Source organism: Poromitra crassiceps, assembly GCF_964638095.1.
Source record: "Poromitra crassiceps genome assembly, chromosome: 4".
Classification (NCBI taxonomy): Eukaryota; Metazoa; Chordata; class Actinopteri; order Beryciformes; family Melamphaidae; genus Poromitra; species Poromitra crassiceps.
In genome coordinates this window covers 58879615-58903714 of record NC_139626.1, presented here as the reverse complement: position 1 = coordinate 58903714, position 24100 = coordinate 58879615, and the positions used below count along the sequence as shown (strand labels likewise).

The 24100-nt window shown below is 47.6% G+C and overlaps 1 protein-coding gene across 1 annotated transcript; it reads right to left on the bottom strand.

Moving 5' to 3' along the window:
- Positions 1–571: 571 nt before the first annotated feature.
- LOC310774475 (uncharacterized protein) lies at positions 572–24030 on the bottom strand (the record flags this gene model as incomplete). The annotated part of the gene is made up of 5 exons (XM_083634550.1): positions 572–981; positions 3939–4215; positions 5399–5539; positions 22322–22459; positions 22942–24030. The coding sequence occupies 5 exons, from the start codon at positions 24028–24030 to the stop codon at positions 572–574; spliced, it is 2055 nt and encodes a 684-aa protein (XP_083490676.1).
- Positions 24031–24100: the final 70 nt, after the last annotated feature.

Sequence of the window (24100 nt, the reverse complement as noted above, 5' to 3'; positions counted from 1 at the left end):
TGGAGGAAGCTCTCTCCCCCCTCCCTCTCTCCCCCTCTAGGTGGAGGAAGCGCTCTCCCTCTCTCCCCTCTAGGTGGAGGAAGCTCTCTCCCTCTCTCCCCTTTAGGTGGAGGAAGCTCTCTCCCTCTCTCCCCTCTAGGTGGAGGAAGCTCTCTCCCCCTCTAGGTGGAGGAAGCTCTCTCCCCTTTTCTCCCCTCTAGGTGGAGGAAGCTCTCTCCCCCTCTAGGTGGAGGAAGCTCTCTCCCCCTGTAGGTGGAGGAAGCTCTCTCCCCCTTTCTCCCCCTCTAGGTGGAGGAAGCTCTCTCCCCCTTTCTCCCCCTCTAGGTGGAGGAAGCTCTCTCCCCCTTTCTCCCCCTCTAGGTGGAGGAAGCTCTCTCCCCCTTTCTCCCCCTCTAGGTGGAGGAAGCTCTCTCCCCCTTTCTCCCCCTCTAGGTGGAGGAAGCTCTCTCCCCCTCTCCCCCTCTAGGTGGAGGAAGCTCTCTCCCCCTTTCTCCCCCTCTAGGTGGAGGAAGCTCTCTCCCCCTTTCTCCCCCTCTAGGTGGAGGAAGCTCTCTCCCCCTCTCCCCCCTCTCTAGGTGGAGGAAGCTCCTTGGCTGGACATGTTGGCCATCATGCCAGCTGTGCCGGCCATACCTGAGGGCCCTCCCAGAGGAGGGCTGTGCTTGGTAGGTGAGGTCATGTCGGCGCCGCGGCCCTGGCCCTGGCCCTGGCCCTGGGGGGCGTGGTGGTGGGCGTGCTGCAGGGCGTGGCGCTCCAGCAGCGTGCGGTGGGTGAAGGCCCGGTGGCACACGGTGCACTGGAAGGTGCGCTCGGCGCGGTGCGTGCGCATGTGCACGTTCAGCGAGCTCTTCTGGGTGAAGCGCTTGCCGCACACGGAGCACTGGAAGGCCCTGACGCCCGTGTGCACCACCATGTGTTTGAGGAGGTAGTCGCGCAGGGAGAAGGAGCGCCAACAGATGGAGCACTGGTGAGGTTTCTGACCTGTAGGCGGACACACACACACGCACGCGCACACACACGCGCACGCAGAGCAGAAAGCACTTAGCATTGTCAGTGTTGAATCATTTTCTTCTTCAGAGTGGAAAGTGGGAGGGGCCGAGACGAATCTTCTTGCGTTGAAGTTACCAAGACCTAATACTCGCATACACATTTTCAATTAAAACATTCCAGACTTTTTCCGGACGTCGATTTGTTTTGAAGATTTTTGGATCGACGAAGATTGTTCTTCACAGCGACAAGTCAGAAGCAGAATGTGTGAGATGATGAGCAGGGTTCCTACACAGTTTTCCATTTTAAAATTCCAGATTTGTCCCGATGTTCTTGACTGGATGTGATTCTGCTGCAGGGGATTTGAGACAATGCGTGCTGACAGCAGCTGGACAATAAGAGCAGCCCTCTAACTGCCGACTCAAAGTGGGTCTACAACAACATGAAAGCTAGAATTACGTATCGGCCCTGAACTAGGGGTGGGCGATATGGCAAAAATATCATATCACGATTGTTTTAAGGCGGGATCACGATCCACCATCTTATCACGGTTCTTTTTCCATCTTGGTTTTTAAGACTATTTCGCAAGTTACTGAACAGTACAAAGTACAACCAAACTAATTTCAGCATTCGTACGGCCACGAAAAACCTGCAAAAGTCATTCCCATGCCCTGGAAAAGTTATAGTAAAAAAAATCTTTTTGGGGAGTTTTGGAAAAGTCATGGAAATTTGTTTCATACATATTTTCATAATTATGAATAGTTTTGTGGCGTACCACTAGAGAGTGCCGCGGGCCCTTTAACACTTTGAGTGCCACGGCCCTTGGGCAAAAGGTGCTGTACTGTGCCACATAGGCCGCAATGCATTTTAATATAGCCATATCATTTTTTGTGTTCCTCTTATATGGACAACCAATAGCCTCAATGAAACTTTGAACCCTTCTGTTTCATTAAAAAAAAAAAAGTGTTTATAAACCGTTCCATTTTGGAAATACACCCCTCTGAAAAAGAGTGTTTTCGACCGAAAAGACAGAATGAATTCTGCTTTGAGTTCGAGCCTGCTGCTGCCTGGGTGTGTGTGTACTGTCAATGGTTGTATGCTGTTAGTGCCCTGCGTGCCCCACCCCCCTCCTCCCCCTCCTCCGTGGTGGGAGGAGTCGAGTGTCTCTGCTGCGGTTTGCTCTGAGTTTGATCTGCACTGAAAAGTCCGCTGCCTGCATCCCCCGCTTTTTTACAGCGTGTCCTCGGCTCCCAGCTGAGAATAATGTAACTTTTCAGAAAGACGCTGGTGTCGCCGTGTCGGCAACTAAATCATATGGATGGACTATCGCAGCGGACACGGATGGGGCTCAATTGTGGCAGCAGATGACTGCTGTTCACAGGCACAGCTAAGTAACGTTATGCTTCAAGCATATCAATGGCGATTTCCGTTTCCTCATGACTTCTTCTCTCTTTTCTCCTGGCCTTTGTCTAATCGGGAGGGCACTGTCGCCACCTAAGGGTTCTGTAAAATAGGTTAGACACATTCAATAGCTCCCATATTGTAAGAGGCGATGTAAGAGGCTTAGATCGACATCCCCCCGTCAAAATATGAATTTGGAGTTATTGACGCCATTTGGCGTCGCTGGCAGCCTACGGTAAATTTCTCTTGACGCCATATGGCGTCGCTGGCACTCAATGTGTTAAGACAGAGCCTTGTGGACCTATAGTGTTGGCGTAGCTGCATAGCATGTAATGTTGAGAGTTGGGAGTAGGGCTGGGTAATATACACGATACGGCAATATATCGCGATATTTTATTTCCCGATACTGTATCGATACTTGGACGCCAAGTATCGCGATATGAAAAATAAAATAAAAGAATTGCAGGCCATGCCATGCCAGGCCTCTGCATCTGGTGATTCCCACCCCTAATCGATACTGTCTCGATATTTCCCATATCGATGCGTCCAGTAACACTCAACACTCGGTAGTTTTGACTAAATTTGTCTACTAACTTATCAGTATAAAGTGATGTACATATTATTACACTACCTGGGTGGTACACAGTGTGTTGTATCTTTAGCTCTATTATTTAATTTTGAGTAAATTCTGTAGAATATCGCAATATATCGCAATAGGTATCGCATCGCAATATATCGTGATACAATCGTATCGTGACCCAAGTATCGTGATAGGTATCGTATCGTGAGGTCCTTGCCAATGCCCAGCCCTAGTTGGGAGTGTTTGGAATAAATACTGTTGGATACAGCAAATCTTTCCTCATCTTTCCTGTACGCACACTCCACCGTTTCATAATTATTGTCATTCATTTACGCTGAGTTTACAATAATCCACGTGCTAAGAAATAACAACGTTCACAAGCAGGCAGGTACGCGCTCACTAACGTTACCTGAAAACCCGTTTGGTCCCATAAACTCAGGGGAGCCAGGCAGGCACAGCTAGCAAGCGGCTGCCTACATGTCAATGGGCAGCCGCAGCAGAGCAAGCCCGGGCCGCGCAAAAATGCAGGTTGTGTTGTGTCAAGACATTCAATATTTTGAATTGAACTAATTATTATTATTCTTTCATTCGAAGATGCCAGCCTGCTACGTTAAGGGTGTGTGTACCAACTCCCCCTCCGTGTTGTCATGAAAAAGAGGGGGAGGGGGGGGACTTTAGAGGCGTCTTTCAGACATAGAAACGCAACTGATAGAATGTGCACTGGATGTAGCGCGATACTAACGATCTGTCGGTAAAGGCAGATCGGGGAGCCATTCTAATCGTTGACGATCTAATTGAACTAATCATATCGCCCACCCCTATTCCTGAAGCACAACATTTTCCCTACTTTTCCAGATTTTTTCAAATTCCCTAACTATTCAAGACCTGGAAATGATGAAATTTGACTTGTAATACTTTTCCAGGCTTTTCCAGACCTGCATAGGAAACCCTGACTGTGCTAGTTTCTTACCGGAGTGGATGAACATGTGCTTGCTGTAGTTCTTCCTGGAACGTAACGATTTGCCACAGTGCGTGCAGTCGAACGAGGTCTCAGATCCCTGGGAGGAAGGGGAGGGGCCGGCCGAGCAGGAGGAGGCGGTGGAGGGGGCCGGGGCGGGGGTCATCGGCGCCGGGGGCGGAGCCTGTTGGTTGGGCTCCGACCCCGCCATGCTGTCAATCCCACCCATGGGCCCGCCCACAAAGAACGGCGCTGGCTGTGATTGGCTCACTGGGTACTGGAACAGAAGCTTGGGGAAAGGGGGGGGGGGGGGGGGTACAGACTTCAATACTCATGCAATGGTTCCCAAGATTGATTTGAATCCGTTTCTGCTTTGTGAGATATGGAGTATAGAGAGGTGACGCTGTGCAACTGCCCATTGCTATTATTTGGAATTTGAAATGTCTATTATTTATTTATTTTAATTTCCAGATTGCCCCCCTCCCAAATGTTTTCTGTTTTCTTGTGAAATACTGCAGTGCTTCTCAAGCTTTTCAAAAACTTTAGGCTGGGGTTCGCAACCCCCCCCCCCCCCCCTCCCGCCACGTGCGCACGCATTCACACACTGATTTCACTCACTCACTGAAACGGTTTTTATAGTTGATAATAGAGATGTAACGGTATGAAAATTTCACATCACGATTATCGTGACCAAAATGATCACGGTTATCGTATTGTCACGGTATTCGTTAAAAAAAATGCTGAAAATGTTCAAAAAGTACTGAGAGACTCACCGAAATAATTTTACGTTTTATATTGAAAACTCAGACCCAAAAAGGATTGATACACTCACTGAAATCATTTCTCCAAGGCTGCACGTTTGCATCTGGGAGACGGTTGCCAACTTTGGTTGATGATGGTGGACAGTATTTACCATGTTTCTCAAAGCACTGTAATCACGGTGCCACGGTTTTAATGATAATGAAAATTTGAAACGGTGCGGTTATCGTAAGGAATTTTCTCACGGTTATCATTCAAACCGGTTATCGTTACATCCCTAGTTGATATAGTTTTAGAATACATTAAACCATTGGTATGGGATTTTTAATCATCATGGGAGAAAAATAATTTCTTTTTTTTTTCTCTTTTTTTCCCTCATCCCGCAACATCCCCAAAGTAATCTCGGAGCCCCTGGGGGGGGGATCCCGACCCCCGGGTTGAGAACCACTGAAATACTGCATAGTATCATTCGCTCTGCCTCCTCTGATCATTAATCAAACGAAACAATCTGAAAAGTGAAAACTCAATTCTTTGGTTGAGCCCACGTGTAAAACACGTAGAAAACACAATGGCGGCGATTTCTGGATCCGCCTAGAAAAATACGTCTTCCCTGCGGTCCTCTATAAACTGGAATGCCGGTTTCCCAGAACGCATTCCATCAGAAAATGCCAGTTTGTAAGGAAGCGTACACACACGGTGATAGCAGCACCCACCTGGCTGTTGATGGATTGAGTGGTTGGAGGCGGAGTCAGGGGCTTGTTGACTCGTGCTCTGGGGTTAAAGGTCATGGTCTGAGGAGGCTCGCTCTGGGGCCAGAAGCTCTCCGAGAACACGCCCTGTTCATCGTAGAAATCCTGGAAGGCGCGCGCACGCACATACGCGCACACACGCGCACGCACACGCACGCACGCACGCACGCACGCACCCACGCACACACACACACACACACACACACACACACACACACACACACACACACACACACACACACACACACACACACACACACACACACACACACACACACACAATGAAGAAAGTTCCCCCCTCACATATATGGCAGGTCACAGGTTCGATTCCCCCAAACAACAGATGTGACACCGAGTGCTGGGCCCTATGGACCAAAAATCCTATCTTGGCATTTTGAGGCTGATTGGTGATACAACATTTCTGTCCCCCCCCCCCCCCCAGGAAAAAAAACGTTGGGGGGGGGGGGGACTTCATGATTTTTGAACAAACCTCCAAAATACATTAAGACACCAAGACCTTGAGGAACACCATAGAAAAATTCATGCTGTGATTTGGTATCAAAGAATTGTATTAATTTCTGTGTTTGACCGCCAGGCCAACGAGGACTCGCGCCAGGCCAGAAACTCGAGTGAGACAGAGAGACTGTGTGCGTAATGTATGCAGAAGTACAACAACAACAAACCAGTCGATGTTTGAGGCAAATTTGATGAAATTCCATCAAGGCATTCCTGAAATATCGTGTTAACAAGCTTGAAAATGGCGTTGGAGAGGTCACAGTGACCTTGACCTTTGACGACCAAAATCTAATCAGATCATCCTTGAGTCTAAGTCGATGTTTGAGGCAAATTTGATGAAATTCCGACAAGATGTTCCTCAGATATCGCGTCAACGAACATTGGACGTACGGACGGACGGACAACCCGGATCCATAATGCCTCTGGCCTGGCTATCGCCGGCGGAGGCATAAAAATGTGGGGGGGAAATGTTTTTTACAAATTTCAATACAAACTTTTATGGCATATTACAATACAACAAAACATATGGTGTTGACAGTAATATACATAAAAACACTATATTACACCAAATATACATTCATTCAAATCAATAAGCATTTGATTTTGGAAGCCTGTAAGTTTGCATCCCTGTAATGTTTTGCAATAAGTTACACAGCTTATTTATTCAGCAATAAATACACTTTCTTAAGTCATCCTCTCCTTGTGATCACTTTGTTGTAAGTCGTGAATATACCGAGCAAACCAAAATTTGAAAGTATATATAAATTGCCGACCGTCTGATGCGCCATCTGACCAAAGCCGACTGTGCCAATATGCCATCCCGCCGCGGGATGGTCAATTTAGGTTTTGTCTTTGGTGGGTTGTACCTAACCTGACGCTGCCAGATGGACGGTTTAGCTCCACATTGCATTTCACTAAACCAGTCGATCTGGGAATGCAGTAACCCGACCCGCTGACGGAGGCGGGCCCTTTTTCCAAGCTACTTGGCAGGTGATTGGATGACCCATCTGTCTATCACCGCTGGTGCGTGTTAACTTCAACCTATCAGATCGCCATGCCTCTGACGTCACGTTTGCGACCGGAGGAAGGTGCCTGATCTCCGTGGTATTCATTGATTGAGTCCTCACCGTCCTCATCGTCGTGAAGTCGCCTTCGAAGCATGACGTTCGATTATAACGAACTAGTTGTGTGGCTTAGCCTTCCCAAATGTTGAGGGTCGTTTTTTAGAATTTAATACATAGAATTGGGAACGTTACATTCAATTTCATTCAGACTGCCTGTCACTTCCGCGGCGGCAGCCATGTTGACGAGTGAAAAGAACTACAAAGACCATGTACCCACTACTTGCCCAGACGGGCCTAAGCCCGCCTAAGGCTGCCGCTGATTCGTCGAGCCGGCCATGGTTCGGCCAATCATCTTAACTGCCTGTGCATGACAAGATGGATTACGTCGAGAGAATCTCTTTTGATCTCGCGAGGTTATCCATCTTGCAAGCAAGGTTAGGTTGTACCACCAGGCCTGATTTCTTTTAGGGGAAACACTGTCATTTCTCTGAAATTGGTGAGCAATTCTGTTCTGGAAATTCCGCAGAAACCCCTTTTCAATATCCCTAGGAATGCCAGACTGTATGGGCTCTATGGTCGCAACGGCGGCCACTTTGCGTCAGCGCCCGTCTTGCGGGCGTGTCGGGCCGCTGCGCTTGGCGTCATCTCGGCGCAAAGCTCCATATAGGCGTGTTTATGCCCAAAAGCGTTGTGTAGGTGTGATAGTGCCCACAAAAGCCACAGCGTCACGTCAGCAGCTTACTCCTTCACTGAGAGGGACGGAGTGAGAGAGAGAAAGAGGGCGAGAGAGAAAGGATAGGTTAGATGGAGAGAGAGAGATGTGAGGCTGTCGTGCATAGGAATCAAATAAAACGTGCTCATGCCCACCTGTGAATCACCTGCGTATTGTTGCCATTTCACTTCGTTTGAAGAAGGGCTGCTGCCCGAAACGTCTGTGTGGCAATAAAAGTATTCAACTTGGAGTGCTGTCCTCCTTTCTTGATGGCTGTCATGTAGAGTTCTCAACGGTCCTAAAACATCTACTCCGACCCGACCCGACCCGCTTGAGACGCGGACCGAGCTCAACTCGCCCGCCGTTGTACACATACTGTCACATAGCCTGAGACCGACTCAGCCCGACATAAAAGACATTATAAAAAAGTGTGCAATTAATGCTGCCGCGGCTCAAATACGATGGGAACGGAATGTATGTGTGTTACTGCCATCAACGTTTTTCAGCTTTCATGCCGTTATGGACGTATGCTTATCCCTTTTTGGGCTCTCTTCTCCTGCATCTCCTACTACTGCGTTGCGTAATTGCGCAGCGTACTGAGAGTCGCGCTGAGTGATGCAGCTCTATTTGAAGTTGAATTTCGTTCCACCAGCACACATTTTATTAATCAGCTATTTTTTATTTGTTTCTATTAATATATATACATTGAATCCCACCAATTTAGTCCGTCGTTTTCCCCTTGGCGCACATAAAGACACATGCTTCCGTCGCTGTCTGCTTGATGGTGAGAGGGACTTCAGCTGTAGGCTACTCGTGACAAAACCAGACATCGAATTCTCAGCAGTTAACTTTTGCAGCAGCTAGGCCTATAGCTTACTGGCTATTACGAGGTGAGGCAGTTAAATTGAGCTGGGTAGTAACTAGGGGTGCACCGATCGATCGGCAAGCAATCTGTATCGGCCGATATTGACCTCAAATATGCGATCGGCCATTTTTTTATATTAATTAAAAAAAAAAAAAAAATGTAATACAAAAAAGCCCTATCACTAATCAGGCTTTCCAACGATATAAAATACAATGCCAATTGGTATTATTAAAGGGGAGAGATAATCGACCTAAAATAAGGTTTCCAAACTTTCTTTGAGGAGTTTATATATCGGTGATCGGTGATCGGTAATCGGTGATCGGTCGATGATCGGTTGGGCAGATATTTCCCATAGGCAATCGGTGGCAAAAAACGTGATCGGTGCACCCCTAGTAGTAACATTATAGGCCGACAGTATGCCCCGTGTCTCTCTCTCTCACTCCCCGACGAGCTATTGCGGTGCTATTAAACGTAGCCTAATGGTTGGAAAAGATCAACATTTGCTTTTTATTTTCTCCTACCTAAAGTAATCTGATGTTACGCCACAGACCTGTATGGTCGGGAATTATGTATGAAAAAAACGCACAATCCAAAACCTGCAGGTGCAGAGCTCGAGGCAGGAATAGTAGGGAAGAGTAAAGCTCGCACACTGCAAGGCTCCAGTTGAGTGTTTTTATTTAACACCAAGGGAATTATGTAGCCTGATAAAACCAGACAAATGAATTAAATTTTTTAAATCAAGGTGTGTTTTTTCTGCAATGTAGGCTATAGTTGAAAATCAACGTGGCATTCTGACTGAGGAGGGAAGAGTGTCTGCGTGCACGAGGTGTTGGAGAGAGAGAGAGAGAGAGACATCCATGCCGTGCGTAATGTATCCCAAGCGAGGATTTCCTGCACTGCGCGGAGAATACTGTCTGCGCTCAGGCATAGTACGCCTGGCGTAGAGGGTTTTTCTGCGCTAAGACCTGCTATTTAGTGGCGTTAAAATTGACAGCACAGTGGGGCAAAATCTGGATTTTGAAAACATGTCCGCCCCTGTCTCTATGGAAACGTTGCCCTTGGCACAGCGCCTAAACTGAACCGCTCACCTGCTCTATTGGCCCATTTCCACCGCTGGTATCAGCGCGGCCCCGCCCACTTCACTTTTTTTGTCTCATTCCACCAATCAAAAACCTGGACAGCCCGGGGGGTTGAGTCGTGCTAGTTTTGGTCCCTGCTTTGTTGCGGTTCCAGCCGGTACCATACGGTGACGTGAAAACACTGCAGACGACTGATTGGTCAGGCAGAATCGTGTCTACTGTGTCTGGCTACTCTCTGTCACTGCTGGATACCAGTTTAGTGGGACTGTTGCTGCCTTCGGCTCTGGTGAAATCAAATCGATCTCCTTGCTCGGCTTTAACATGACGGTGGTTTTCAATTGTTTCGAGAGAGAGGAAAAAGTCCGCTGCTCGGGAAAGCCCTTGTAGTTGTGTGCTACGTCGGCTCCGCTAGGCCGGAGCCGGGGGGTTTAGCGAAGCCGCGGCATTTTCCTGGTGAGTTGCCGCCGGGCTGGTGGCTTCCCTTCTCCCTGTAGCGTAACCCCCGTCCCCCCGTGCAGCGCATGCATGTCAACAACAAATTGATATCCATTCTCCTGGCCGATGGTTTCATTTGCCCATGTAGGTCATATAGAGGCACCAGTATTTCATAGCCCGTTTAAAAGTTACGTGTATGGATTTAATTTTAACGTTATACGTTATAGCAGGCCTATTCAACGCCAGAGTTAGATATTATAAAAAAAAGAAAAGAAAAGAAAAAAAAAAGGTTTTTTGGGTGGGGGACAAAGATCTATCACTGGCCGGGGAGAAGCTTTTTTATTTCATTTTTCCTTGTTTGTTACATTACAGTGTTTGATTTTCATCATAATCTGGTTTTCCATAATAATAATAATAATAAGTTCAGTATATGCCTGTGTTGCTGTCTGTTGTAGTGTAAAACGACTAAAGGGAGAGCAGGTGCTTACATGAAAGTGAGTGAGAAAAGGAGAAGATACTGAATAATGACATTACAACAGTATAATCCTAATGTTAATTTAAAATTAAATATTCTTCTAAATATGGATAAAAGTCCAAAAAACATCAAATTTTCTTTGACGTTTTTCTTTTTCTTCGGGGCAGCGTCGAAGAAAAAGGAGATTCCATTCCTTACAGCACCCCCTATTTAATAATAGTTCCGGCACGGCTGCGAAAATGTGGTGGCGGGTTGTGTCAAGTGTACCTATAATGGCTCGGGGTCCGGCCCCCGGCCCCTTAAGTTTCTGACAATGTGGCCCCCTGAACAATTTAGTTGAATAGCCCTGCGTCATAGCCTACTTGGGCTATGGGCGGAGCGCAGATATGCGGTCGCTATGACGACCAGGTGTGGGCGGAGGCGAGTAAACTTTTCTGTGGAAGCAAAGTCTATATCAAGTAGAGACGAGTAAGGCCAGGTAGAGTAGAGCTGTACTGTGCGGTTATACTGTATGTGGTGGAAATGAGCCATATGAGTGTCGCTCCTGGCTGACGCTGTACTCTGACTCTATTCTGATCAAACGTGTGTGTGTGTGTGTGTGTGTGAAACTCCTAGCTATGCTGCGTCTAATATGCTGACTGAAACCTTTTTGTGTGACTGAGGTTTGGGACTTGGATCCATTTCAAGGCGAGCCTTTCTGTGGCTTTGCAGCATCGTCTTTGATAATATGGATGTCGCACGTTCGATACGCCGATAGCTTTTTTTTACATCAAAAGTCCCACTAATACATGTTTTTTTTGTTACCCGGGAAAGCAGCAGGGGGCAGCATCGCCTTTTAAACTTTTAGATCGCACTCTCAACCCGTTCAGTTTCTCCGCGTCTGCGGGCTCTCTGTTCCCCCTCCCTTCTCAGACGGCTGCACAGGACCAGCGTCGGGTCAGCCGAAACAAAATGGAAACTTCCAGTTAAAAAACCTTCAAACTAATTTCATTTAATCAAGTAAACAGCCTTACTGATGATGCACGTTGGGAGGAGAAAAAGGTGGTTCAACAAACGAAGCCGCAAACATTGTATCAAAAATACTAAGATTACAATACAAGGAGGGAAACTGTGGCAGTAAAGCATTATTCAAAATGTTAACGTTACGAGGGTTTTATTTTGAAAGAGCCAAAGCGGACGACCTACTTACATTCTGTAGCATTCTGGCTGACTTGACGCAGCTATGCGCCTGGGCTGTGTGAGCTGCACTCGTGCATGTGCGTCGGCCTATTCCGTCAATGTAAAGTAATTAACTGTTAAGAAAGTCAAATTGCAGCCTGTGGGAATCACTGAATCACTGACTCGCACTGGAAAAGGGGTGGCAAAACAATAGGAGGAGAAGCAGGGTCGGAAAATAATGTGTTGGACCATCGCCAAGATTTATATATCGCCATGGCGTGCAGAGCCGTTGTGTAAAAACCCACCTCACTCGAAGCAGGGTCGCTCCATCGGCTAAACGGCCCGGCTTGGAAACTTTTAAACTGAAGAAAATGCCAGTAGTTTGTGGGATATTAGTGGGATTTTTGGCCAATCTAAAAGGGGCTTGAGAGAAGAGAGTGCAGTGTGTGTCTGTGTCATAACTCTCTCCATCTGGATTCAGGGGTAGATGGGGGCGGGACCCTCTTCGCTCCTCATTTTTCAACCCTTACAATCTACGTTCACTCCAAGATGTGAGCGTTTAGAAGAAATGAACTGGCATCGTGCGGTTCAACCAGTCAAGCCGCATTGCTGTCAGCAGCCATCTGTACAGTCTGTGGGGAGAGATCAGATCAGAAGAAGTGTCTGCCGCTGTGTGTAGGGCTTACGTCTGATGTAAGGGAGGGAATGGGATCAGATCTGTACAGTCTGTCGGGAGAGATCAGATCAGAAGAAGTGTCTGCCGCTGTGTGTAGGGCTTACGTCTGATGTAAGGGAGGGAATGGGATCAGATCTGTACAGTCTGTCGGGAGAGATCAGATCAGAAGAAGTGTCTGCCGCTGTGTGTAGGGCTTACGTCTGATGTAAGGGAGGGAATGGGATCAGATCTGTACAGTCTGTCGGGAGAGATCAGATCAGAAGAAGTGGCTGCCGCTGTGTGTGAAGGTCCCGTTTTATAACGTCGTATATGCGTGCAGCCATTTGAGCCGACCTCCCAGACGAAGAAGGAAGAATTACTGATGAGTCACGTAACGCGCTGAGGCTAGTGTTGCGATTGTCCGCTCATGGCTTTGTTGTTGTCTGCATCAGTCTGCATCGGGCCGCCTCCATTTTGTCTTGTGTCTCTCATCAAACAACAACTTGTGTCAAGACATGTCAGGTGGTCATGATAGGTCAAGCTGTTAGAGAGGAGCGCCCTCTGCTGGATCATAAAGGAATTAAAAAAAAAAAATCCCCCCTTGGAAGCGGAGCTATTGTTGTCGTCGCACGCTCGTGACATCACAGCTGCGACGCAAACATGGCTGCTGCCAGTTACCGGTATGTTTCTGTTTTTCAGTTTCAGGTGATCAGAAAGCTACTGTAATTTGCAATCCATGTCCCACACAGGTTCCGAGAGGAGGGGAAACCTCTAAGCTGGCATTACGTTAAACCAAAGCTGGCGATGATGCAGCGGATATGTTTGTTGTTTTTGTTAGCGAGTGTTAGTGTTAGCATTAGCTCGTAGCACGGCCTACACTTTAGGCTTGTCCGCTTGGCAGACAAACTGCTTGTGACATTTACAGTCTGTGGCTTGTGATCAAACAGCCCCGCAAAAGCACTTAATACACAGAGCTGGCGTAAACTTATAGAAACTAATGGAAACCCCTTTACCCGAAATGAAACATGCAGGGATTGTGCATTTAACTCCAAAAAACAACTCGCTAACGTTAAGCTAACCACGCTAGCCGGGAGTCCCACTATAAGCCAAAGGGACTTTGGAGTTGAGCTAACGCTAGCTGCTGGACAGAGCCATCTAACAGAACCAATAATAAGGAAAACATCACATAGTGTCTTTTCCATAATCTTTAATTTAATTTAATCTGGTGGCAGCATTTTTCAGTAAAAAGTGAAACGACACAGATGGTTTATAGTGCCTGCCCCATTCATTGGGCCTAGGTTACAATTCACTGAGAACTGGAACCAATTAGGGCTGTTTGATTTAGCCTAAAACTAAAATTGACGATTTTTTCTCTCAAAACTCGATTTTTTTATACTATTATACTTCTCTAAACATTTGTTGCCTGCAGAGCTCTTTCCCCCCCCCTTTTTTCCATAAGTGACAATTTACGCTTTTACTCTGAAGGCAGAACAACCCAACTTCCTGTTTTAGCTTGCCGCTGCTATGCCTAACTTCCTGGCTGTTGCTTGCTAACCTGCAGTCCTGCAGTCACTTGACACTGGTGGATTTGCGTGTGCCTCCGTGACATAATTATATTAGCAGTGTCTAAGCGACCACCCGTGCTCGGAGTTATATCTGTACTAGAATAACACAAAGTCACAACAGGTATGCGGGGAACTGCGATAGCAGTTAGGGGGAAATTCAGACACACAGGGACAGGTGAGTCAGCTGAGGCTGCTAATACAGCCATGAATACAGCCAATCTATCAGTACTCGGTGGCCTCACGTGTTGTTATTATGTGAACTGTAAAGGCAATGTTTCATCGTCCGGTGATAACGTCTGTGTTCGTGTGCGCGCGTGAGTGTGTTGTGGCAATCGTTATCTTGTAGGCTACAGCCCGCAGTGCAACAAGTTGCGCTCAGTGCTCACTCTGTGCTTTTTGGTCGGAGGTGTTGAAATAAGTCCATTGCGCTGCTGTCTTTAGCAGCCAGTATCACAGCCTCTAGAGAGACTTTACAGCGGGAGAGAATGGACAAGTAGCAGCATGCGTACATGAGAGAGAGCCGCCCTGCCATAACGTAATTACCCTAGTTGAAGTGTAAATCGATTTTACGATTTTCGTGTTTTTAACATCGTCCTAACTAATTAATTTGATTACGATTCAAAATTGATTTATCGAACAGCCCTAGAACCAATGCAACATTTGAACAGATCAGTAACATGACAATAAGAGTCTAAATTACTATGCCTTTTGTCATTGTGTTTTATCTGCAGACTAAGCAGTCATTGGCTTTCCGTCCTATAAAAGCCTTTATTTTTGTATTGACTATAATTGAGCGATACACTTTATTAAAACAATCATATTATATCAGAAGTTTTCTTTGTTTTGCGTTCACAGTGATGTCAGTTAGATTTGGTTAGGTCAGAGCTATGCTCACTACATCTGCCTTTTTTTAACCCCAGGTGTGCAAAAAATACAGGTAAAAAAAAGAAAAAGAAAAAGAATTATATATTTTTTTTTATTATAATAATTATCGGTTATCGGCCAGGAGAAGCAGATATTTATCGGTTATCGTATCGGTTGAAAAAAATCCATATCGTGCATCCCTAGCAATTGGTGTATGTCTTGCCACCGGGTAACCCCGGTAACACCGAATACCGCGACAAGCCTAATCTATATCATCAGTGATTCCCAAACTGTGGTCCGCGAGCATCCACCTGGTGGCACTCAAGAGCCTTGCTGACTGCCATCAGCAAATAAGATGTTTATCTGTTTATGTGTTGGTTATTTGTGGTCTAATTCACAACAGTAGCCTGCTAGCATTTAGCCTTTCTGATGCTGCATGGTTAAAGGGGAACTAACCCCCCAGATTTCTGGCAAAACGGCATTCTGCCTCATTTGAAAAAACAAGCAAAGAGGCAGAAGACCGTCTCCTCTTCTCCCACTATACTCTTTGGCTGTATTCAGACCCGAATTATAAACCGGAAACCGGAGTAGGTTATAAATATAGTCACGTTATAAACAACTAACCAACGCTGGTGGTCCGTATGGAAACAGTGTCGCTCGAAATGGTTAAAAGTTATATCAGTTTGGTCATTCAGCTGCGTTTTACTGCCATATAAAGTAACTAACGTTAGCCGCTAGCATTAGCCACAGTAGCCGACTACCCATAATGCATTATGTTATCCCAGCACCCAAACGGCTCACGCTACATTTAATGCATAAAAATAAAGCTGATATACAATTGGTTCACATTGAAGTACACCACGCGCAAATACCACCGTGACGTAACGATGTACCAAATCGTCCATTCATTTGAGCACCCCCCCCCCCAAAAAAAGCAGGTTCTGACTCTAAAGGTCTCTCTCGCCTCAAGACTCATTTTCACTGAGTTGCTTTTATGTAACATTTTCTTATGCTGTTTTTTTTATCTGCATATGCAAATTTTGACCCACCTGTCAATCACAGCAACAGATGTGTACACGTGGGATGTGAATTTCTGAAAAATCGACCGTGGTCCGAAAAAATAAACACCGCAATAACAACCAGCGAAACGTTGCCATTGGTATGCACGGTTGCATTGACGGATATCGATTTGAAAAATATTATTGACGTCACGCGGGTCACTTGGCATTTTCAGAAGGAGCACGTGTGCCCCTAAGTTGAAAAAACTAGGAGCACACAAAGACTTTTAGGGGCATGATAAAAAATGTATTAAATAATGCGTTTCTCCTTAATAAAAGGGATATTAGGAGACATTTTTAAACAAAATAACATTTATTTGAATATGAAACGTACACTATGAATTAAAGTGAATTAATGTGCAACTGAGGTATATTTTCAAAACGGCAAGTTACATTCCTCAAATTAAATTCACAAACCTGTAGAACAAGAGTGCAGAGAGAATACAAATAAAATAAATAAAATAAAATAATCAATCCTAGACGTGTGCGGGCTGCAGAGAGAGTGCATGTGGCTTCAGTGACTACGTTTACATGCACACAATATTCCGCTTTTTGCCCATATTCGGAAAATGACAATATTCCGACTAAATGAATAATCCACTAATATTCCCGTTTACATGCAGCGGTAGCTCGCCCTCCCCGACACGTGAGGGAGGGGGGGAGAGAGAGAGATGCAGCTAGGCGGAGCCGCGGAGTTTTTCTGTTGAGAATAAACAGAGCAGCGCTATTCTCACGAGCATCACTTGGGTCCATTTCAGGAGCTTTGCTGCTGAATTGTTTGGTGTTGCGCCTCCAAGTCTTTCATAAAAAAGTAGGCTAGTAGCCTACGTTATTACCTCGCAGGCTCGCAAGCATCGTGGACTTCCGTGGGCACTGGGCACTATGACTACTCTCTCTCTCTCTCTTTAATAATTTTATCTATCACATGCGCTATTTCTGTTGCTCTTTGAGCAACTCTGGATATTTATCGACGAGACTTTTGCCAAGCTGGAGCCGATTAGTGATTTGCTCCGTTCGCCTGCAGCTTTGAAACATTACAGACGGGTGTCAAGCTGTCAGCAGCAAGGCTGGGAAGGATGACACCGGAAGAAGCACCCATAAGGCATCATGGCAGCTAGAAATAAGGTGGACATGTCACAATTTTATGATTCCACAATTAACAACGGTGTAATTCTGCAATATTTAAGTACCCGTTATCGTCCACTCCCCCTGGTATATCAAGGGCTCTTAGTCCACCTGGCCAATCACCAGCTTTAAATGCACAACGTGCATCATGTGACCCAAATGACAGTTCAGGCAGAGAAAGAAAACAGGGAAACCTCACAACAAAGAGCATCTTTGGGCAAACGTGGCAGCGAGCACACAGGAAACGGATGAAACAAGTTCTGTGGTGAAGAGAGCCTGAACAGGGAAACGCCATTTAAAGTGGAGCATCACACGCCTGTTGGAGGTACTTTGGTTTAAAGTGGAGCATCATCACACCTGTTGGAGGTACTTTGGTTTAAAGTGGAGCATCATCACGTCTGTTGGAGGTACTTTGGTTTAAAGTGGAGCATCACACGCCTGTTGGAGGTACTTTGGTTTAAAGTGGAGCATCATCACGTCTGTTGGAGGTACTTTGGTTTAAAGTGGAGCATCATCACACCTGTTGGAGGTACTTTGGTTTAAAGTGGAGCATCATCACGTCTGTTGGAGGTACTTTGGTTTAAAGTGGAGCATCATCACACGCCTGTTGGAGGTACTTTGGTTTAAAGTGGAGCATCATCACACGCCTGTTGGAGGTACTTTGGTTTAAAGTGGAGCATCATCACACGCCTGTTGGAGGTACTTTGGTTTAAAGTGGAGCATCACACGCCTGTTGGAGGTACTTTGGTTTAAAGTGGAGCATCATCACACCTGTTGGAGGTACTTTGGTTTAAAGTGGAGCATCATCACACCTGTTGGAGGTACTTTGGTTTAAAGTGGAGCATCATCACACGCCTGTTGGAGGTACTTTGGTTTAAAGTGGAGCATCATCACACCTGTTGGAGGTACTTTGGTTTAAAGTGGAGCATCATCACACCTGTTGGAGGTACTTTGGTTTAAAGTGGAGCATCATCACACGCCTGTTGGAGGTACTTTGGTTTAAAGTGGAGCATCATCACACGCCTGTTGGAGGTACTTTGGTTTAAAGTGGAGCATCACACGCCTGTTGGAGGTACTTTGGTTTAAAGTGGAGCATCACACGCCTGTTGGAGGTACTTTGGTTTAAAGTGGAGCATCATCACGCCTGTTGGAGGTACTTTGGTTTAAAGTGGAGCATCACACGCCTGTTGGAGGTACTTTGGTTTAAAGTGGAGCATCACACGCCTGTTGGAGGTACTTTGGTTTAAAGTGGAGCATCATCACGCCTGTTGGAGGTACTTTGGTTTAAAGTGGAGCATCACACGCCTGTTGGAGGTACTTTGGTTTAAAGTGGAGCATCATCACACCTGTTGGAGGTACTTTGGTTTAAAGTGGAGCATCATCACACCTGTTGGAGGTACTTTGGTTTAAAGTGGAGCATCACACGCCTGTTGGAGGTACTTTGGTTTAAAGTGGAGCATCACACGCCTGTTGGAGGTACTTTGGTTTAAAGTGGAGCATCACACGCCTGTTGGAGGTACTTTGGTTTAAAGTGGAGCATCACACGCCTGTTGGAGGTACTTTGGTTTAAAGTGGAGCATCATCACACGCCTGTTGGAGGTACTTTGGTTTAAAGTGGAGCATCATCACACGCCTGTTGGAGGTACTTTGGTTTAAAGTGGAGCATCATCACGCCTGTTGGAGGTACTTTGGTTTAAAGTGGAGCATCATCACACGCCTGTTGGAGGTACTTTGGTTTAAAGTGGAGCATCATCACACGCCTGTTGGAGGTACTTTGGTTTAAAGTGGAGCATCATCACGCCTGTTGGAGGTACTTTGGTTTAAAGTGGAGCATCATCACGCCTGTTGGAGGTACTTTGGTTTAAAGTGGAGCATCATCACACGCCTGTTGGAGGTACTTTGGTTTAAAGTGGAGCATCATCACACCTGTTGGAGGTACTTTGGTTTAAAGTGGAGCATCATCACACGCCTGTTGGAGGTACTTTGGTTTAAAGTGGAGCATCACACGCCTGTTGGAGGTACTTTGGTTTAAAGTGGAGCATCATCACACGCCTGTTGGAGGTACTTTGGTTTAAAGTGGAGCATCATCACACCTGTTGGAGGTACTTTGGTTTAAAGTGGAGCATCATCACACACCTGTTGGAGGTACTTTGGTTTAAAGTGGAGCATCATCACACCTGTTGGAGGTACTTTGGTTTAAAGTGGAGCATCACACGCCTGTTGGAGGTACTTTGGTTTAAAGTGGAGCATCATCACACCTGTTGGAGGTACTTTGGTTTAAAGTGGAGCATCATCACGCCTGTTGGAGGTACTTTGGTTTAAAGTGGAGCATCACACGCCTGTTGGAGGTACTTTGGTTTAAAGTGGAGCATCATCACACCTGTTGGAGGTACTTTGGTTTAAAGTGGAGCATCACACGCCTGTTGGAGGTACTTTGGTTTAAAGTGGAGCATCACACGCCTGTTGGAGGTACTTTGGTTTAAAGTGGAGCATCATCACACCTGTTGGAGGTACTTTGGTTTAAAGTGGAGCATCATCACACCTGTTGGAGGTACTTTGGTTTAAAGTGGAGCATCACACGCCTGTTGGAGGTACTTTGGTTTAAAGTGGAGCATCATCACGCCTGTTGGAGGTACTTTGGTTTAAAGTGGAGCATCATCACACGCCTGTTGGAGGTACTTTGGTTTAAAGTGGAGCATCACACGCCTGTTGGAGGTACTTTGGTTTAAAGTGGAGCATCATCACGCCTGTTGGAGGTACTTTGGTTTAAAGTGGAGCATCATCACACCTGTTGGAGGTACTTTGGTTTAAAGTGGAGCATCACACGCCTGTTGGAGGTACTTTGGTTTAAAGTGGAGCATCATCACACCTGTTGGAGGTACTTTGGTTTAAAGTGGAGCATCATCACACGCCTGTTGGAGGTACTTTGGTTTAAAGTGGAGCATCATCACACGCCTGTTGGAGGTACTTTGGTTTAAAGTGGAGCATCATCACACCTGTTGGAGGTACTTTGGTTTAAAGTGGAGCATCATCACACCTGTTGGAGGTACTTTGGTTTAAAGTGGAGCATCACACGCCTGTTGGAGGTACTTTGGTTTAAAGTGGAGCATCACACGCCTGTTGGAGGTACTTTGGTTTAAAGTGGAGCATCATCACGCCTGTTGGAGGTACTTTGGTTTAAAGTGGAGCATCATCACACGCCTGTTGGAGGTACTTTGGTTTAAAGTGGAGCATCACACGCCTGTTGGAGGTACTTTGGTTTAAAGTGGAGCATCATCACGCCTGTTGGAGGTACTTTGGTTTAAAGTGGAGCATCACACGCCTGTTGGAGGTACTTTGGTTTAAAGTGGAGCATCACACGCCTGTTGGAGGTACTTTGGTTTAAAGTGGAGCATCACACGCCTGTTGGAGGTACTTTGGTTTAAAGTGGAGCATCATCACACGCCTGTTGGAGGTACTTTGGTTTAAAGTGGAGCATCACACGCCGGTTGGAGGTACTTTGGTTTGAAGTGGAGCATCATCACACGCCTGTTGGAGGTACTTTGGTTTGAAACCGGATCTTCAAGATGTTCAAGAAAGCGTGAACATGAGATGATAATGACAAACAAGTAGCTGATTCTGTACATACAGTTTGCCTTTGGGTCGTAGCTGCACCCCAAAGTCATAAAGTCCTCATTATTAGGGCTGGGTTCAAAAAAATCGATTCTCCGATTTTTATTTTAATCCTTTGATATCGATTCACATGTCCAGAGATCGATTTTTTTTATTATTATATATTTTTTTAAATAAACAGGCTAAAATATTATGCTGTGTGTGTGGTAGTTGAAACATAGTTTCAAGTTGACGTTTATTTATGTTTATAGTTGAAACAAAAACATAAATACTGTAGGCTACATGAATGGAAATGTTTGATCATTAATATATCTACTTTTAGAAATTATATAGGCTGAAATCAAATCACTGTGCATAATTGTGAAAGTGTCTTTATTGACAGATGAAAAGGCTGTTATTTACCCTTTGTCACCACCTGGTGAGTAAATATATGTGTAACTAAAACTAAAACATTAAAATTGACAACCGGTCCGCAACTCCCCCCCCCCCCCCCCCCATGTATCTACTTGGCGCAAAAAAGGTTGGGAACCCCTGTGTTGTAATTCAGGTTACAGCTCAAAAAAACACGTTTTGGTATCACTAACCAAATCGATATTGAAATTAATCGAATCGGAATCGAATCGGGAATAATCGATTCGCAACCTTGTGAATCGGAAATCGAATCGATTCTTGAAATTTGAAGCTCTACTCATTATTAGAATAAGACGAAGGCGGCAAAAGTGAAAACAAGACTTTTTTTTTTCTTTTTCCAGATGCTGCTACTTTACTGCATGCCAGTGTACAGGGGCAATAAAATAAATGTGATCGCATTTGAGGAAAAAACGATTAAAAAAACATTGATCATTCCTGGCATAATCATTGCAGCCCTATCAGCATACTACCAACAGTCCGTGCAGCGTGCGGAGACGCGTGTAGGAGAAGTTTGATTTTGAAACAGAAAGGGCTTTCTCACCATGTCATGTGAAACACAGAGGCAAGGCACGGGAACTCCCCGCAGATCAAACAAGCGTCACACTCGTTCCTGCATTGTGGACTAAAACGGACTAACTCCTGCATTGTGGACTAAAAACGGACTGCTAGTATTCTTAAAGCTCCTACATGCAGCGGATTAAGTCCGTACTCTGCAGCGCTCTTTGGAGTAAAGTGACAGGCTGAGCTGAATCCATCCGACTGTGTGGCAGATGTTGGTTCCTCCTGTAGTCTGCAGGGTAGAGTACAGTAGGCTGCCTGCCGCATCAAATCCTCTCTCTCTCTCTCTCTCTCTCTCTCTCTCTGCTCACTTCAGGACTCGCGGCAGAGACACCCGAAATTGAAGCAAAAAAAAACGACGACCAAATTATTTCCAAGATGTAAAGTCCCCCCCCCCCCGGGATACTTGTGAAAAATGAAATCTTATCTTGGAATCCCGACTCGACGTTTTTAAAAACGACAGTAGTACAATGTGTTCTAGTATACTTTTTCTATGAGCAACGGTTGGTGAATGGCTAAAACCTCCCAACGAAGGGGGGGGGGGGGGGGGGTTTCAGCGGGTGGGCGTTAACGTGCGCGACAGCAATCGGGGGGGGGGGGGGGTTCTCGCCACTTTTTCTTCGTAACATCCGACTCGGCATGCGACTTCTTTAATGACTTTGGACTGATGTTTGTTTTTGCAGTCGGTCGCCACCCGTCGGCCGCCCGCGGGCGAGTGCGTCGAAAAAAGCCCACCTGTCCGAAGCCCGCCATGGATTCCTGGGAGCCCTCCTGCTCTGCGTCCCGTCTCCCGTCCTCCAGGGCGTAGACGCCGGCCCCATCCGTGTCCTGCACGCCCTCGTCCTTCACCACCACTCCCTCTCCCCCCAGCACCTAGTAGGGGAACACAAGTCCCGTTGGATGTCAGGGAGTTTGGAAAGACGACGCCGGCAAACGCTAAGGCAGAGGAATGGACCCGCTGTCCGGACCAACAAAAAAAAGGCCGGCAGATAAACACAGAGAGAGAGAGAGAGAGAGAGGGAGAGAGAGAGAGAGAGAGAGAGAGAGAGAGAGCGGTGGAAAGCAAATCAAACGGTCGCGGCCCCCCTTCGCTTCCCCCCCCACACGCTAATAAGTTTGATGACCTACAGCTGGTCTGCAGCAGAAGTCCATGGGATATCAACCTGAGCAAATTACAGCCCGAGTCGAGACGACAGCTTCTCTTCAACAGTGTCAAGTGCAGAAACATCTCGGCGATATACGCCAATGCAGTGAGGGAGTAGAGGGAAAGCAGAAAAGAGAAAGCAAAGCGAACCGTTGCAGCTCTGCATGCCTGAAAGCTGTAGCCATGGCAACCCTTCCCCTTATCCCCCTACCTGGAGTCTCAGCGGCTGCCTCTGCTTGCGGCTGTGTCCCGCCCCCCTGTCTCGCTCTCCTCCGTCTCTGCCCCGCTCCCGTCCGTCCATGTCCTCCTCCTCGCTGTAGCGGTCCATCACCAGGTCGTCGGAGAGGTCGGCGGAGGCCCCGCGCAGGCTGTCCCTGCCGATGCTGTCCACGCTGCCCACCCCCGAGCTGCTGCAGCCCGCCGACAGGTTCCCCGTGCTGCTGGCGCTGCCGCCCCCGTTGGCGCTCTGCGCCAGCAGGTCGCGGAGCTTGTACCTGACGTCCTGGGCGCAGCTGGAGCTCGGCTTCATGAGGGCGGCGGCGGCGGCGGCCGCCGCGCCGCCGCCCAGCCCGTCGGCGCCCCCCCCACCGCACATGGCGCCGGGGCCCATGTCGCCCAGCGCCAGCAGGCCCACGGGGTTGGCTTGCTCCATGGGGCCGCCGCCGCCGCTCTCGCCGACACCGACGTTGCCGCTCCCCATCCCCCCGCCGCCCATGTTGCTCGCCCCGCAGTCCGCCATGAAGTTGGAGAAGTTGGGAAAGCCGCCACCGGCAGAACCGCCAGAGCAGCTTCCTCCTCCTCCGCCGCCGCCGTCCCTCCCTTTGCCCCCGCCGCGCTCCTCCTGCTTGGGGAGGACTCCCCCGAGCATCGCCCCCTGTGCGGCCGCCGCCGCCGCCGCCGCCGCCACCCCCGCCGCCGCCTTCCTCTGAGAGATGATCTGCGTGCACTCGTCGATGACCGTCTTGATCTGCAGGATGCTGGCGGCCGTGAGGATGCAGAGGGCCTGCGACTGCAGCACCACCAGGGAGCCGCTGTACATGAAGTCCACCAGCTGCTTGACGGTCTCGGCGGGGACCAGCGGCGGCACCGAGATCTCAGAGTGGCCCAGCAGCAGCTTGTCCTGGAAGAAGGGGCTGCCGGCCGCCAGCACGCAGGCGTGGGCGCGCAGCGAGGCGTCGTGGATGCGCACGGTCACGTCGCAGAAGAGGCCCTCGCGCCGCTGCGTGCGCAGCGCCTCCAGCACCGACTGGCTGGAGTTGTGGAGGTGGATGTAGTGCACGGTCTCCGTGCCGGGCGCCATGGCGGCGGCGGCGGCGGGGTGAGGGGCGGGGCCGGGGTGGGAGTGGGGGTGGTGGTGGGGGAGGGGGGGC